The sequence below is a fragment of the Gobius niger genome (genome assembly GCF_951799975.1).
Source record: "Gobius niger genome assembly, chromosome: 2".
Taxonomy (NCBI): Eukaryota; Metazoa; Chordata; class Actinopteri; order Gobiiformes; family Gobiidae; genus Gobius; species Gobius niger.
In genome coordinates, this window is record NC_136853.1 from 8180093 (window position 1) to 8198065 (window position 17973).

Sequence of the window (17973 nt, forward strand, 5' to 3'; positions counted from 1 at the left end):
GAAGTTTAACATGATATGGAAATGCAATAGTGCATTTTGTTTTGTTTACTCTTCAGATGCGATGTTTAACCTTCAGGATGAAAGGAAGAAAGTGACTTGGTCTGACAAAGAGACTGTTATACTGCTGGAAATCTGGGGGGATCCACAGGTAAGACACAACTTTGTTTCCTCAACATCCATTCATAACAAGGGTGGGGTACTTTAACGATACTTTTTATTCCGATACCTGAAGGATATTTTTTTCCGATACCTCATATTATTAATATTACTCCCATTCTGAAAGCCCTTCATTGGCTTCCAGTCAGTTTTTGTTTCCATTTTAAAATCCTGGTGCTGACCTCTCGGAGGCTGAGGTCTCAGGATCAGAACCTTCTCATGGTCCCTCGTACTCCTTTCAAGACCAGAGGAGATCGCTCCTTCCAGGTGGTCACGCCGAAGCTCTGGAACGATCTTTTCCGCTTTCCTTGCGCTTACTTGATTGTGTTTATGTTTTTAAGAGCAAACTGAAAACCTACTCGTTTCAGAAAGCGTTTTAAATTCCAGTGGAATAAGTGTTGTTTCATGACCACGTTTTGGTGACTGTAAATGTAAATGTACTTTGTATTTCTATTTGTATTTTTGTGAAGTTTTGTGATTTTTGTGAGTGTCTAATCTGCAACTACAGGAAAAGCAGTTATTGCTGTTTAATACAGGGGTTCGCTTACTTATTCCACGCTGTTGAGAATGTCTCAGGCTTTTCTGCAAAATATCTTGATAAACTTGTAGTCTATCTCTTGTATTTGATTAGACGCTCACAACGATCAGGATGAATCATAGACATTCCTCTTTACAAAACTGTTGAGGTTCAGCGAGACTCCTGGGTACACTTACTTTTTCCTTCCTGTCCTGTGAATGTTTACATGTTATAGCCAATAAGAATATGATAAAATGTACATTTTTGCTGGCATTAGTTCAAGTTGACACTGTTGACTCATTCTCATGATTTTGCTGAAGATCAGACTAGGCCTGTCACGCTAACAAATTTGAAGTTCGATATATTGAGGCAGGAAAGTATCGCGATAAACGATATTATTGACTAGCGATACTGTCAACTCTCAGGAACCTCTTATTTTCCATCGGTTTAGGCCAAAACGAGACATGAGTACAGTTCATTTCAGTTCAGCCCTTTTCACTTATTGAATAATTGTATAATGCCGCTTTACAGTTGCTTCTTTGCCACTGTTGTAGGTCCAAGGAAGCTTGCAGCGTTATCCCCAAAACACGCCAATTTACAGCGAGATCGCAGAGAAGTTGGCGGCGTGTGGTTATCGCCGCAGCCCCGACCAGTGCTACACCCGCATCAAGCGCCTTAAAGCTTTATACCGGAACTGCCAGGACAAGTACGTCTGTGTGAAGCTTCATGTGTGCATTTGCCTTTAACCCCTTAACTCTCACCTGAACCGAGCACATTTTCTCCAGTTTGGCTTTACCTCAGTCCAAAAGCTTCTGGAAAATAGCAACAAAACTGAGATGAAAACAATGATGGAAATGTGACAAAAACGTAAGAAAACATTGACAAAAAAGTGACGAAAAATTGATGAAAAAGTGGCAAAAATGTCACAAGAAATTGACAAGAAATTGACAAAAAATTTAAAAAAAAAATGACACAAATGTGACAAAATGCTACAAAAAATGACAAAAAAATAATAGAAATTTGACAAAATGCTACAAAAAAATGACAAAAATTTGACAAAAAATTACCAAAAAATGACAAAAATGTGATAAAAAATTGACCAAAAAATGACCCAAAAAATGACAAAAATGTGACAAAAAATTACCAAAAAAAATGACAAAAATGTGATTTAAAAAAATTAGCGAAAAAATGACAATGTGACAAAAAGTGACCAAAAAATGACAAAATAGTTTCAAAAAAGTGACGAAAAATTGACGAAAAAATGACAAAAATGTGACAAATGTGACAAAATGCTACAAAAAAATGACAAAAAAATAATAGAAATTTGACAAAATGCTACAAAAAAATGACAAATATTTGATGACAAAATGCTACAAAAAAATGACAAAAATGTGATAAAAATTTGACAAAAAATTACCAAAAAAATGACAAAAATGTGATAAAAAATTGACCAAAAAATGACCCAAAAAATTACAAAAATGTGACAAAATGCTACAAAAATTACAAAAAAGTTTCAAAAAAGTTACACAAATTAGTTGAATACCCAATAAAAGAATGATGGAAAAAAAATCTGATGACATGAGGAAAAAGATCCTCTCGGTTCAGGCGGGAGTTAAAAAAAACATATTTACATTCTCCTCATTTCTGTTTCAGATCAGATAAAGGAAGCACCAAGTCAGGGTTCAAGTTTTACAACATTATGGAGAAAATCATGAACAGCCAACCCTCAACGTCCTCGACCAAAGCAGTGGATACCATTGAAATATCGGAGGACTCCAACAGCACCTCGGTGCCTGACACGGGTACGTTTATCCTCTGTATATTTTCATTCCTTTGCACAAGTATTCCTGGAGTAGTGTTCTTGTTTCATTTACACAGGTTAAATAATCCTGTTTAAAGCAGTACTAAGTAACTTGTTACCTTAATAAATCCTTTCCGTAGTCCCTGTGGGGGTAATACAAGCGTTTATGGGATGATTGGAGGGTCTTTCATCTCCCCCTGGTGTCTCTGGCCAGAAAACCATGTTTGCAACTTGACTGCCACCGGACCGGAGCCACCAATACACACTAATAGAATCACGAAGAAGCTAACAGGCTAACGGGCAAAGCTAACTGCGGGCTAGCGTCACTTTAAACAGTATTTACAGCTAAGTTTGAGTGAAAAAAATTATTTCCATTGTATAATTGGATGTACAATATCCCTCTCTCCCTTCACCTTTTCTGTCAGCGTAGTATTTACTCTCACGGACAATTAAAAAGTTTAAAAATCGTAACTTGCTTCGACACCTGCAGTTGCGCTTATGGCCTCTAGGGGCAAGAGTTACTTAGTACTTGCCTGGCTCTGCCATACTCTTCCCTGTCTATTCCATGCAGGGAGTTTGAACGGGTGGGTCTAACGCGCACAGATTGTCAGTGAAATAAACCAATTAGCGATTAGCGGACGTGACGACAGCTGTGTCCAATTAAACAAATATGAAGTGAATATAAACTCACGCGGAGAACGCGAGGCAAAATCCTTCACTACTTCATCCAATGATTAGTTTTGGCTGATGTTAACGTTAATTGAACTAAAAACATAGAGGTGCAGCGAGTGACGTAACCTTCTCATTTCTCTGTGACGGTCGTGATTGGTTCGGCTCGGCCTTAGCCGCCAATCAACAACTTGTCTACCGTGCGTGGCCAGACCCACCTTCTTTCGTGCAGAAAGAAGGTGAGTGTGGTTTATCAGGCTAACTTAGTACTGCTTTAATAAGTTTCTTCTTCTACTACCAATGCGCAACAATCTATATTTCCTTGATTTTTTGGGTAACAGGCAGAACATATAAATCTTCCCCGCGTTCCAAACAACCACATTGATTTGTTAGCACGCCGTCGCCTAAAATGAGAGCTTACACAGGGTTTAAAGTGGGCGAGAACGGCATTCCTGCACCTTCGCATGCAAAAAAAATAAGTTAATGATTGCTACGTCGGGCCAGGGGTAGGAACGGCGCTCCTTGGGTAGTTTTATTGTTATTTGCTGAAGCTGAACAAAAGTCCACTCTTCAGAGAGAAACTTAAGAAATAATCATAGGATCAGCAGCAGGTCAGTCCGCTCATCATGCTATCATGTGCCTCAATATAACAGCATTTATCACAAAATCATGAACTTTACGGACATAAACTAATCCAGACACGGAGTTTACTCTTCCCAAGCTTTAGCACGCTTTTGAGATCATATCAATCGGCCTCTTCGGTTTTGCAATTTAAAGTTAGGATGCATAATGAAGAGAAAGAGGTAATAAAGTGTGCGGTTATGGCGCTCGGTTACGGCACGATCTCGGCCTTTTTCACAAAGTATTTGCTCTGATCAAATCCTCTGAATCTGTCCACGGTTTAAAAGTAACAATAGAGTCATGAGGCTAAAGTTGAGTCTTAAGACTCGTCTGGAGCCTGTGTCTCCTCCTCACTGCTCAGCACGATGAGCAGCTACAGACGGAGCAGGGGCGGAGCTGACACAGGCGGCAGAGGGACTGGGGCCCCACGGCAGAGGGGTCCCACAGGGAAACACTAGCACAGGTTTATGACAGTATGTAAAAACAATAAATAGATAGATTAAACAATAAAAGTAGTCTAATTGCAGCTATAAAAATCAGTGTTGCTTTTTTTCTATATAGTTTAATCATAATGTAGACAGTTCTGATTTTGATCGCTGTAAAGGCTAATTCAAACAGTATATTTTTGCCTAAAATACACCAGATTGCACTAAATTGTATCTAATTATTAAAAATGTCCCCAGGTAGGACTGGCTGTTGCTCTAACTTTCTGGGAGCATCTCAAACAAGAGCACACATAAAGTAGAGTTATTCTGTGAAATGGTTTAAAACCTGTTTTTAAAATGAATATATTAAAAGTAATATAAAACACCTTTTGTTACATGTAATCTATACACAGCCTTTCATAAATTGACCTAATGTAGCGTTCTGAGGCTTCGAGGTTAGAGTTCAACCACCTCCCACTTTAACCACTGAGCATCCTTTTTCCAGCCTCCTGACTTAAAGATTGAGCTCTGAAATCTGTCTGGTGTTTCCGAAGGTGAAAGCCTGTCGGCAGAAAGGGGCCAGTGGTCTGACGAGGAGGTTCGGACTTTGATCGACATTTGGGCCGAAGAGGAACTGACCAGATCTCTGGGGGTCGATGTTCAAAACGGACAAATCTACTCCAACATCTCGGACAAAATGGCAGCTCTCGGCTATTCCAAACCCCACCTCCAGTGCTGCCTGAAGCTCAAGGAACTGAGGGACGATTTCCACCAATCCTACGAAAGGAAAAAGTAAGATTGTTTCTCAATCATCTGCACAGGTGGATGTACCAACACCGCAGAGACACTTTAAGAACCCTGTCTACGTCGATCATTCATTGCTCTTTTCTTGGATTTTGATTTTAGGGCTGGTGTAAAGGTGGAATACAGGTTTTACAATCAGCTGGAGCCAATCATCGGATCTTTGGTCGAGGACCTTGATGAAAAATATGAAGAGACGGACAATCATCAAGGTACGATTCAGCCGCCGACGCTAAGGAATCTGTTTATGTAGTGAGGTAAAATGATTTTGCTTTTGAGGTTGAGCTTGATTTTTGATCTTGTACAGAGAGATACAGATCCAGTCAATGATATTAATGATCATTTTTGTAATTCATACATTTTCTTTTTAGATGCGACTTGTTCAAGTGTAATGCAGTTAATAGGAAAAACTGACTCCTGCCCCCCATTGGGAAGTGTGACATCATCACATTCTAGAACCTGCAACCCAGCAATATACAGACGGCATCTCTGGAATTGCCTATATATGGTCATGTTTGAAAACAGTTAAGGGGGAAAACAATTTGGAGAAAAATCTAGACTTTCTCTAATTATTCACAAACTACTTTAACAAATGCTGAATTATGAATATAGTTTTCTGCTGAATAAAGATGCAAAGACATGAAGAGGAGCAAAGTGGTTCAACAGCCCATAAATACATAAATAACGGAGAATGCTAGCAGGATGCTACATGTTAGCGTCCTGCTTGCGCTTGCTAAGCGCTGTTTTTTTTTTTCACTTCTGCTGAACAATCTACTGTGAATAAACATCCATTTGGACCCGATTTAGACTTGTGATAAATTTATGTGATAAATAAGTTTATATTTCGCCAGAAAATGGCTAAAAGTTACCACAGTTACCATAGTTACCTTCATGGAATTTTCAGATGCTCCACCTCAATTTTAAACTATAGATACAGACGGCATCTCGTCATAGAAGGGGCGTGCAGGGTTGCCAGGTCCGCGGTTAAACTGCGGAATTGGGCGGTTTTTAAAGCCATTCCGCGGGTGAAAAAAACTGTCCACGTTTTTTTTGCCTTGCTGTAATCAATGTTGAATTGATCAAAATCACTATTTCGAAGGCAAATCCAAGGCTCTGTAAGCTGCTTTTTCAATAAGGGAGGGGAGTAGGGGCGGTTTCTCATCATCGTAGGAGCACATGGGCTCTGCTAACTAGTAAACAATATTGAAAATTCTAGCCGCGCCGTATGTCTGTGGGTTTTCTGCGGTTTTCAGATATTTTTGGGCGGGTTTGGCTGCCCATACCTGGCAACCCTGGGGGCGTGGCTCCGCAGAGAGGGAAAATAGAATCTTTAGAGAAACACAATTTTTTACTATTTTTAACAATTTTCTAGTGGAATATGAACTTATTTATCACGTACAAATAAAGTCAAGGGTAAATCAGGTCCATATGGATATTTTCTCACATCAGATTGTCCTGTAGAAGTAATAAAATGGCGCTAGCTAGGGTTTGCATTAGCACAATGCTACCATGTAGCGTCATGTTAGCATGATTCTCCGTTTTTTTGTAATGTATTAATGGGCTTTTGAACCACTTTGACCATCCCCATGTCTTTGTATCTTTATTAAGTAGAAAACTATATTCACAATTCAGCATTTGTTAAAGTATTTTTTGAATAATTGGAGAAAGTTTAGATTTTTCTCCAAATTGTTTTCCCCTTTAGCCGATTCCAGAGATGCCGTCTGTATCTATGGTAACGCCGCCTTGAGTTATTCAGCTACTGATTTGATTTAATTCTGTCATAATGATGATTGCTAAGTCTGTTTGGAGTCCACAGTTTGAAAGAAAATGGAAGACATAACACGGGAGTTACTCGCGTGAATATTGATGAGAAATGGGGGTGGGATTCCTTTCAGGCTAAATTGGAGCTTTCTTTCTTTAGTTGAAATTTGCGTTGTTGCCTGAAATAAATAAATAAATGTGTTGTGCAGAATAAAAAAAAAAAAGGCCACAAAACTCAACACACGACTGAATAGTGAGAGGGAGAGAGTCGGCTGGTCTAAAATTATGTTGACTAGTCTGTTAAAGCCCTATTGTGTAGAAGTAAATAAAACATAAGTTAAAAAAAAGTTTCTTTACTACCCAGTTTTCAGAAAGAGTACTCCAGTGGTTAGCTTGACAGAAAGAAGGTCCAGGATTTCGAGACCATGAGGGCTTTTCTTAGGGTTTCCTTCCTCCTCTGCCCCACCCCTTTCAATGCGGGCACATGCTTTTCACTCAGATTGAATACACTTTTTGGTGATGTTTGCCTCCCCCCGGTTGTTTCCTGCAGTCGTCGCGGACAGCATGAGCTCAGCGTGGACGCACGCTGAGACGGTGGCGTTTCTGCAGATCTGGGCCACAGACAGCATTCAGTCAAACCTCAAGTCCTCGTCTCGAACCGGACGGGTTTACACCGAAATATCCGAGAAGATGGCTTCCCTGGGACACCAAAGGAGCGCCGAGCAGTGTCACGACCAAATCACCAGACTCAAGAAGAACTACAGGCGCTACTGCAGGTCGGGGCAGACATCTACTCTCAAAAATGAAATATGGATATTGAAAACAACTATGACATTTGTGCAGTGTTTTTCCCCTGCCGTATTTCAAAGTCGTTGCTTTTTCAGGGGCCCCCGTCGAACAGTGTTTCCGTACGTCCACCTCATGGCCCCAGTTCTGGGAGGGTTCGAGTCCACTGAGGCTGATGCCGCTTGTTTTGACTCCAACCAAGATTGCTTCATGGACAAAGACCTCGACGGCTGTAAGTTTAACTGCATCAAATAGTGTCCTTTTGCTTCACAGTCGTCCCAACAACGACACAGGGATCAGACCTGACTTTAGGCGTTTACGCACCGGAGGAACCTTTTGTGTTTTCGCTTTTGAACAGGAGAGGGTACGACTTGCTGGGGGTGCTGTTAGCGGAGCCGTTTCAGCTCCTGAGGGCTGTACTGCGAAGCTGAACTCTAGGTTAGTCTAGGTTACTCTAGGTTGAGTCTAGGTTAGTTCCTCTAACCCGCGTAGACAAACCCAGTCATGCCTGTGGATGAGTGGTACTACAAAGCGTGTTATGAGTTGGTCTATTCCATGGTCTGGGTGACTACTCGCAAACAAGCGTGCATTATTTTTGTATAACCGCACACGTAGTCCGATTGTTGAATCACTGGGATAGATACAGACGTTTTCTCTGTATTCGCCCATATATGGTCATGTTTGACAGTTAACGGGAAAAACAATTATTCAACAACTACTTTAACAAATGCTGAATTATGAATATAGTTTCTACTAAATAAAGACATGGAGAGGAGCAAAGTGGTTCAACAGCACATCAATACATAAATAACGGAGAATGCTTAACTTTTTCACTTCTACTAAACAATCTGCTGCGAATAAACATCCATATGGACCCGATTTAGACTTGACTTTATTTGTATGTGATAAATACGTTTAAATTTCACCAGAAAATGGCTAAAAGTATGAAAAACTGTGTTTCCCAGAAAGTATAGGATGACTTAACTTAACTGATACAACAATCAAAACAAAGAGTCCATTTGAAATAGTAAATCAACCTGTACAGGGCTCAAGACTAACTTTTATGTTAGTAGCGCTGGCGCTACCAACTTTTTCATTTGGTCGCACAGACTCGAGACACAATATCCAAATTCACCATTTTAATAAATTAAAACAAGGACAGTTATAAACATGTTCGAAATAACTTATAATTGATCCTAATAAAGTAGTGTTAAAACTTTTTAAAATAATAGTAATTTTATATAGTTTTATTATATATTTTTTTGCATTGTTCTGCTTTAATTATGTGTTTTCAATCCATTCATCTTCCTTGACAATTGCTTGTCTCTTTCTTTCCAAATCTGCAATATCACTGTCACTTGCAGGATATTCACTTATAAAATTATGTATTACTGCCAATTAAGACGTATTAATCACAGGCAAAAAGTAACTGTTTTAGCCTAAAGCCTAAATAAAATACAGGAGCTCAATCTGCTGTGGCTGAGGGGGAGGGCGGGCCATAACAGCAGCTGTTAGCTCTCCGTTAGCTTTACGTTAGCTCTCCGTTAGCTTTACATTTGCGCTCTAAAACAAGCTTTTTCTGACCGCGAGGAGATCAGATAGGAACATAAACCGCTAAGCTCTTTCTGCTCCTGTCTCCTCCTCTCCAGTCGCTCCTGTCTCCTCCTCTCCAGTCGCTCCTGTCTCCTCCTCTCCAGTCGCTCCTGTCTCCTCCTCTCCAGTCACTCCTGTCTCCTCCTCTCCAGTCGCTCCTGTCTCCTCCTCTCCAGTCGCTCCTGTCTCCTCCTCTCCAGTCGCTCCTGTCTCCTCCTCTCCAGTCGCTCCTGTCTCCTCCTCTCCAGTCGCTCCTGTCTCCTCTCCAGTCGCTCCTGTCTCCTCCTCTCCAGTCGCTCCTGTCTCCTCCTCTCCAGTCGCTCCTGTCTCCTCCTCTCCAGTCGCTCCTGTCTCCTCCTCTCCAGTCGCTCCTGTCTCCTCCTCTCCAGTCGCTCCTGTCTCCTCCTCTCCAGTCGCTCCTGTCTCCTCCTCTCCAGTCGCTCCTGTCTCCTCTCGTGCGCGTGCTTCTGTCTGACCTGCGCTCGTGAGCTCGCCGCTCGGCTGCAGCGCTACCGCCCCAAAAGGCGAACATAAAAGTGAAAATAGATACTTCTTTGGGGAATAAACTGTCGGAAAGTGCGTATTGGCAGAAGATAATAGAAGGTTAATTCATGTCGGGACACGTGGCTTCTGTTGCTGTCTGTGTTTCACCTGTCCCTCGGACAAACAGGGAGAGCGGGGCACTTGCCCGGACAAAACGTTTAGCGTAAACTACCAGCTGACTTCTTCAATAATAGTAGAAGCTTGGGTGGTGCGTGTTTGTGCAGTGTGTGTGTGTTCTCAGAGGAGTGCTCTGGAGACGCTGTTTATAACGTTATTTGCAGCACTCCTCATAAAGCCTATTAGACTTTATTTATTTTTTTTGCTCGCACAGGTGCTACCACTTATTTTTTTTACTCGCACATTCTCTAAAAATAGTCGCATATGCGAGCATTTTGGTCGCAGTCTAGAACCCTGCTGTAGAGACCCGTTCTCTTTAAATATTTGACCCCGTTCAAAGAGAAAAGGCAGTATTTCCAGTGGCTGCATGAAAAAAATTAATGTTAATACATTTTGTTGCCTCAGCTTATATTCAGTTGTGCTCAATAGTCCAGAATCTACAGTAATCTCTTTCTTTTATATTTTTAGCTCCATCCACCTCTCAGCTGCAGTCGGAGAGCAGGAAGGCCACGTGGTCGGACCAGGAGACTCGACTGTTGCTGAAGATTTGGGGCGAGGACCGGATCCAGCTCACCCTGAAGGGCGCCACCAAGACCCGGCACATTTACGACTACGTGTCCACGGCAATGAGCGAAAACGGCTTCGTCAGGAGCGCTGACCAGTGCTACACCCGTATCAAGCGCCTCAAGGCTGGATACCACCACGAGAAGTCAGTCCATAAGGATAACGTCGCCCGGTTCTAGCCAAAAATGACTGATGGGGCGTGTTCATGAAAAGAGCAGAGAGTCGGGACCTAGTCTCAAAATATTAAAATCCACTGAGCAAAAATCATTGTGGGTTTTAAAAAGATGAAACTCTATGACTGGAAACTAAGACATTCTTTAGAGCCAAACTAAACACTAATCCAACTTTTTTCTGCTGATTAACTGTGTATACAAAGTTTTCCCAGTTAATTTTGTGCCATTGTAGTGCAAAAGGAGTGTCTGTTGTACTTCTGTGGTCTAAAACGGCCTTGAACCGTGTGTGTGCACTCCCACCATGGCTAAGACTACATTTGAACTGCATTTCTTTGCCTTCTCTGCGATTGAAGTGCCTGTAAAGTAGAGATCCACACAGCATCAGGCGAGTGTGTTATTAGCACTCTCCGCACTGGTTTCCCGCTCTGGCAGGCCGGCCAACATTGCCGTCAATTTTCAAACTACAAAAGCAGGAGGAGTTTGATGTTTGGTGCTTTAAGTGGTTTTGGCAGGTGCAAAGTCCCCATTGGGTTCCATAGTGTAACTACTACAGTTAATGCATAACTCAACATGAATAGCTCTTCACATACTTGAATTATTCATTGTTAAGTGGTTATTAAGTGTTAGTCACCCTTAACTAATGAATTGTTCATGATGAATTAAGTGTTCACTCATCATTTATTAAAGCAGCACCAAGTAACTTGTTTACCTTGATAAATCCTTTCCGTAGTCCCTGTGGGGGTAATACAAGTGTTTATGGGATGATTGGAGGGTCTTTCATCTCCCCCTGGTGTCTCTGGCCAGAAACCACGCTTGCAACTTGTCTGCCACCGGACCGGTATCACCAATACACACTAATGGAATCACGAAAAAGAAGCTAACAGGCTAACGGCAAAGCTAACTGCGGGCTAGCATCATTTTAAATAGTATTTGCAGCAAAGTTTGAGTGAATTTTTCCATTGTATTGTATTGGATGTACAATATCCCTCTTTCCTTTCATCTTTTCTGTCAGCGTAGTATTTACTCTCCAAGACAATTAATAAGAAAAAATCGCAACTTGCTACGACACCTGCAGTTGCACTTATGGCCTCTCGGGTCAAGAGTTACTTAGTACTGCCTTAAGGCTAAATAAAGTTATTATAAAGTGTTACCAATACTTCTATTATTATTATTATATTATATAAGATAATAATGTCTTTGTGTCGTCCCTAGGCAGGAGTTCAGGTACTTCAAAGAGCTGGACGAGATCCTGCAGAAGCAGCTCAAAGCAGACATTTCGTTTGACGACGTCTCTTTCCCCGAGCTGAGCCTCACCGACATGTCCTTCCCAGAATTGGCTTTCCTAGAGGACCCAGACCCAAACAAAGGTGTGCCAGATTTATACATTTCTTTGTACTCGTAATCATTGCTCAAGAAGATAACAGTGAAACATGGTCCCAGAGACGCACGTTTATGTGAAGAAACCAGTGAGTCAGTGTTTAAGATGTTAGCATGCTACCGGTTAGCATTTAGCTTCAACAGCTCAGCTTTGACCTCTCCAAGAGAAAACCCTGAACCACACGCCAAACCTTGGATACAACATGTGACAGAGGTCAGAGCTGTTACTGTAGTATTTCCTCAGTGTGAAGCCATTGACAGTTGGTTGATGACAGTAGCATGCTAACGTCTTGAGCAGCTTAAACACTGACTCAGACTGAGACTCTGTTGACAAACTGTAAAAATCACAGAGAAAGGTTTTCTGTTTGCTCTTTGATGCGTTCATTTAGTCTTCAGAGTGAAGCAGATCTTTAGTAAATCCTGCTGTAGCTCCACAGACAGAGCTGCTACATCTGTGCCACATTTGCTGCTTATATCAGATAAAGGTGCGTCTCTGGGGCCGTGTTTTTACTGTTTTCTACTTGAGCAATGATTACAAGTTCATAAAAATGCCACTGTCAATCAGTTGTCTTTCCTTTATTTCCTGAGTAGAGATATTGCTACATGTTGTAGTACTGCGGAATGCTATTTCAGTATTCAAAATGGAAACTCATGTACAGGAAATATTAGTTACAGTGTCTAACCATTTTTTTCCACCTTTTTTATTAGATTTTTATTTTGAAGTTTGCTGGTTTTATTTGCTGTAATTTAATGTATCAAGTCAGTTCTCTACAAACGTGGACTTACCTTGTTTCACTGCTGCTTCAGGCGTGTGGACGGCAGACGGCGTTAAAGTGATCTGGAGCGATAAGGAGACCAAAGTGCTGCTGGACATCTGGGCGAGCGACGACATCCAGCAGAACCTAAAGGGAAGCAATAAAACCAAGCACATCTTCGAGCAGATCTCCAAGGCCATGCTGACCCAGGGCTACATGCGGAGCGCCGACCAGTGCCAGAGCCGCATCAAGAGGCTGCGCGCCAACTTCAGGAGCTCCCTCGACAACAAGAAGTCAGTGTGAAGCTCATTTATTTCACCCTTATGGCTGGTGCCTCCAGCTGCAGCTACTTTTAATTATCTTAATCACAATTAAACACAATCATCACAATGTTAAGTGGGTATAGTTAGTGGTTAGTGGTATGTTTTCTACTTTGTTTACTTATTTTTAGTGAGAGGGACAGTGACGTCATTGAGATTTTTTCATCCTGAAGCCACAGGAATCTAGTTATGAATATGAAACACTTGAAATTGTTAAGATTGATACATTTTAGAATGTCATTCGGTCTAAAGGACCCAAAATGTTTTTGCAAAGATGATTTCTTCTTCCATCCATCCATTTTCTTCCACTTGTCCGTTTCCGGGTCGTAGGGGCATCTGTTGGAGCTGCCCAAATCACATTGCACCAGCCCCTTATGGCTCCTCCTGCAGGTGGTGGGTCCACAGAAGGACGGCCTCACGATTCTAACCAGGCCTGTTGGTCTCTCATAAGGGGCTTCTGATTCGCTCTTTGTCTGACCCGTCACCGAGGACCTGTTTGCCCTGGGAGACCCTACCAGGGGCACAAAGCCCCCGACAACAGAGCCCCCCTGGATCATTCGGGTGCTCAAACCCCTCCACCACGTTTAGGTGGCGGTTCCAGGAAGGGATGATTTCTTCTATTGAAAAAAAATTATAAAATCATTTAATCCAAAAATATATATTTTTGACCAAAGTGCAAATAATGAAGGAAAGTTAAAGCTAAAGATTTAGACAGTTTAAACAGTTTTAGTGTAAACACTATGTCTCCGGCATTGAAAAATGAGGTTGTATTAGGTGAAAAAGTGAAATGATTCTGTATTTGTTTAAATTGGACATTTTCAAATGATAGTTTATTTATAGGTATTAGATTAGTTTTGCGTTGCTTGATATAATATACAGGGTTTCCACGGCTCACGAAAAAGCATTAAATTAACTGTTCCAAAATCAAGACCTTGAAACCTCATTTTTTAAGGCCTTGATTATCAAGGTATTAAGGCCGTCACGATCGTCCTTCAGAGGCAATATGTGAAGAGAAAGGTTAAAGAGGGGGTATTATGCTTTTTTCAGCCACATAGCACCAGTCTATAGCACACTACAATGATGACGAAACCTTCTGTTGGTCTGTCAATGCAGTAAATTAGAAGAACTGCCTTGTATAAAATTGCTCTTTCAAAATGGCGTTAGCAAATGACTTGAAATAGGCCCCTGTCTCTTTAAGAACCTCTGACCCTTTCCGACACGCCCCCTCCACACGCTGTCTGTGGCATCACAACAACACTGCGCTCGTCTCAACAGTATTGAAACTACGATCGGTGCATTTTAATTTTTATTGTTGGAAAGGACCTACTGTTTATCACTTTGTGAACAATGGCCACACAGGATATTATTTGGAGACGAACCTTCCACACCGGACGCTTGGAAGGGGCTCTTGCCTGAAAAATAACTGCTGTTTAGAGGCTATCTCTTTGCATCTGCCATGCCCTATGGATCTCTAACTATACCCCCATGGACGACATCAGGATCTGCAGGAGCCCATACGATTCAAAAGACGGATATTATCTGTGCAGGTGGACAATGGTTTTTCGAGGTTACCCGTTAGCTTGTTATAATCGACTACAGCTCATTGTTGATGAAAAGTCTGTAATAAACCACAAATGTGTAAAGCCAGGCTCATTGTGTGATCATCGTAAAGGCTGCTTCGAGTAGTTGCTGCTTTATTGACGTTATTTGTGCTTAATATGCTGCCTGTTTTCAATGAATGTTGTGAAGGTGAAGGTTGTTAGCTTGTCGCGGCTAATAGTGCCTTAGCTCCGGGAGAAAACCACTCGGCTACGACTCACTGTAGATGAAATGTGAGCAATAAACTACACAATCAACAAGCCCGGCTCCGTGTGTGATCATCATAAAGGCTTCTTCAAGCAGTTGCCTGTTTTAGTGACGTTTTCAATGCATAATATGCTGCTTGTATTCAGTAAATTTTCCCGTTAGCTTATCGCGGCAAGCTTGTTAGCTCCGGGAGAAAACCACTCGGCTACGACTCACTGTAGATGAAATGTGAGCAATAAACTACGAAATCAACAAGCCAGGCTCCGTGTGTGATCATCATAAAGGCTGCTTCAAGCAGTTGCCGGTTTTAGTGACGTTTTCAATGCATAATATGCTGCTTGTATTCAGTGAATGTTCCCGTTAGCTTGTCGCGGCTAGCTTGTTAGCTCCGGGAGAAAACCATTCGGCTATGACCCATTGTAGATGAAATGTGAGCAATAAACTTCCAAATCAACAAGCCTGGCTCCGTGTGTGATCATTGTTAAACGGTTCTTTATGTGTGTGGTGGTTTTATTGACTTTATGTGTGCATATTTCTCGTTTTCACGTGATGACTCGAGGTTTAGCTTAGCATTAGCTTTCTCCGGAGACTCTGTGGATCATCAAGGCCCAGCGCAGAACCAGACACTGAAATAAGTGTTCTTGTCACCGGTTTTAATCCTGGGTGTTTAGGTAACAGAAACACTGATGTGTGTCTTTGTAAAAGTCTGCTGTGGCTCCGGTTCACAACACATGAAGCTAATCCTCCATGATGACTCTGTTTACATCTTAGGGCTAGACACTGCGGGGAGGGGGTTCTGCTGAGGGGCAGTGGTTGGTTACTCGGCTGGTGACGAAAGGTCGGAGGCGTATCCTGGAGGTCGAGGGCGTTTCCTGAAGGAATCAGGCGTTTTATCCCTAAAATGGCCGCCATCAGAGTTTCTACAGATTACTCGAAAATACGTGAATGTGCCAAGGCAACACTTCAGGCATGGTTTTAATGAGGGAATGACTTAATAACATGATGTAAAGCTTGAAAAAGTCGATTTTGCATAATACCCCCCCTTTAACCCTTCAGTCACAGATTGACTCTTTGGGTTGACCAAACACAACAACAAATCATAATTTTTTTCTACAAAAAGAAAAAAATGTCTCCTTTTAAATTAAAGAGCATGATGCTAAACAGCTGAAAATGGTGTTAAAGTTTGTGCTGTAAAGATAAGAAGAAAAATTAACTAAATGTGCTGTGTGCTTTTGTGTTTTCAGAGGAAAGGTCGAGTGCAAACTATTCAACTATTTGATGAGAGCTTTTGGCAACAAGTACTTAAACTCTACAGCTGAGAATGGAGCGGGCGAGGACAGGGGTAAGGAAAAGCCTCATTGTTGCCTGAACATGCCTTATTATGGAAAAACACAATTATGAGAAACAAACAAAACAGATATTCAATTATGATTTTTGGTGTTTCCTATCGTTCACTTTGAAGGCAGCTTTTTTGAATTTTGAAAGGGGCAGATTTTTTTACACACTTTCACTCCACATTAATTTTCTCAAATCTAAAATGTGTTGAAATAACTGCCCTGTCGTCCTTCTTTGATACGAGCTCCTTTCCATCTACTTTTTTATTTCTGTGGTTTTGTTCTGTTGTAAATATTAACCTGCGCTCTCACTTTTTCTGATTTCAGTTTTGTGAAGCATCTCGTCACCTCGGAGAAGACACACAAGCCTCAACTGAAGACACTAAGATCCCGTTCTAGTGTTGATTGTTTACAGAGACATGTTTAATCGATGTATTTGGATTGTACAGACTTTTACACACTGCTCTGATTAAGCCATGGACTCACAGTGTACTGTTCAGCCGGCCTTAACTTTACTGAAAAGGATTTTTTATTTTTTTCCCCTTAAGGCGAGACACGGCAGGTGAACATTTTTAGCTAATTTTCTCTCTTAAAGGGATATTTCAGGATTTTTGACATAGGACCTCATTTCCTAGTTATCCAGAGTGTTGCTGATTTCTGGAGATATTTTTTTGTAATTCATGAAGTTCTTGTATTTGAAGAGTTTCGTGGCACTAGGCTAATGCTAGGCTAGCGCATTTCTATGGTATCAGCTAGCCTGCATTAAAAACAGTCTGACCCGCTCCACAGTGCACCTAAGGCAAATCACTTATAACACCAGACTCGCCCATATATGGTCATGTTTAAAAACAGTTAACCCCTTAACTCCCACCTGAACCGAGCACATTTTCTCCAGTTTGGCTTTACCCCAGTCCAAAAGCTTCTGGAAAAAAGCTGTGAAAAAGCAACAAAACAGAGACGAAAACAATGATGGAAATGTGACAAAAAGTGAGAAAACATTGACAAAAAAGTGATGAAAAATTGATGAAAAAGTGTCCAAAATGTCACAAGAAATTGACAAAAAATGGACAAAAAAATACAAAAAATTGATAAAAATGTGACAAAATGTGACAAAAAAATGTTAAAAACTTGATAAAAGATTGACGAAAAAATGACAAAAAGTGACAAAAAATGACAAAAATGTGAGAAAATTTGACACAAAAATTATTCAAAAACTACTTTAAGAAATGCAGAATTATGAATATAGTTTTCTACTAAATAAAGATACAAAGAAATGGAGAGGACTATAGTGGTTCAACCGCCCATAAATACATAAATAACGGAGAATGCTAACTTGATGCTACATGTTAGCATCAGGCTAATGCTAACGGTTAGCTAGTGCTAGCTACGTCTGCCGTTTTTTCACTTCTACTGAACAATCTGCTGTGAATAAACATCCATATGGACCCGATTTACGCTTGACTTTATTTATATTCCACCAAAAAATGACTAAAAAGAGTGAAAAATTGTGTTTCTCTAAAGATTCTATTTACCTCCTTTGCAAAGCCACGCCCCCTTCTATGACGAGATGCCGTCTGTATCTATAAATGTCTGTGTCGATATTGCATTTAAAATACCTTATATTTGAGCAGCATCAGCTTCGTGTTTATATAAGTTACGCATCGGCGGAGTGATCTGCTAGAAAATAATCTGGCGTTATAAGTGATTTGCCTCAGGTGAACTGTGGAGCGGGTCAGGCTGTTTGTAATGCAGGCTAGCTGATACCATAGAAATGCACTAGCCTTGCATTAGCCTAGTGCCATGAAACTCTTCAAATATAAGAACTGCGTGAACTACAAAAAAAAATATCTCCAG

General features: G+C 41.1%; 1 protein-coding gene across 1 annotated transcript in view; it reads left to right on the forward strand.

Moving 5' to 3' along the window:
• LOC306982699 (uncharacterized protein) overlaps nucleotides 1-16793 on the forward strand; it is a 29242-nt gene extending 12449 nt beyond the window's left edge. Inside the window, exons 13-24 of the mRNA XM_079582561.1 lie at nucleotides 57-148; nucleotides 1228-1379; nucleotides 2327-2475; nucleotides 4744-4981; nucleotides 5096-5202; nucleotides 7302-7527; nucleotides 7636-7769; nucleotides 10259-10499; nucleotides 11740-11894; nucleotides 12712-12952; nucleotides 16030-16127; nucleotides 16447-16793. Coding sequence (XP_079438687.1) covers nucleotides 57-148; nucleotides 1228-1379; nucleotides 2327-2475; nucleotides 4744-4981; nucleotides 5096-5202; nucleotides 7302-7527; nucleotides 7636-7769; nucleotides 10259-10499; nucleotides 11740-11894; nucleotides 12712-12952; nucleotides 16030-16127; nucleotides 16447-16454 — 1841 coding nt within the window. The 3' untranslated portion in view covers nucleotides 16455-16793. The remainder of the gene's footprint in view (nucleotides 1-56; nucleotides 149-1227; nucleotides 1380-2326; nucleotides 2476-4743; nucleotides 4982-5095; nucleotides 5203-7301; nucleotides 7528-7635; nucleotides 7770-10258; nucleotides 10500-11739; nucleotides 11895-12711; nucleotides 12953-16029; nucleotides 16128-16446) is intronic.
• The last annotated feature ends 1180 nt before the right edge of the window (nucleotides 16794-17973 follow it).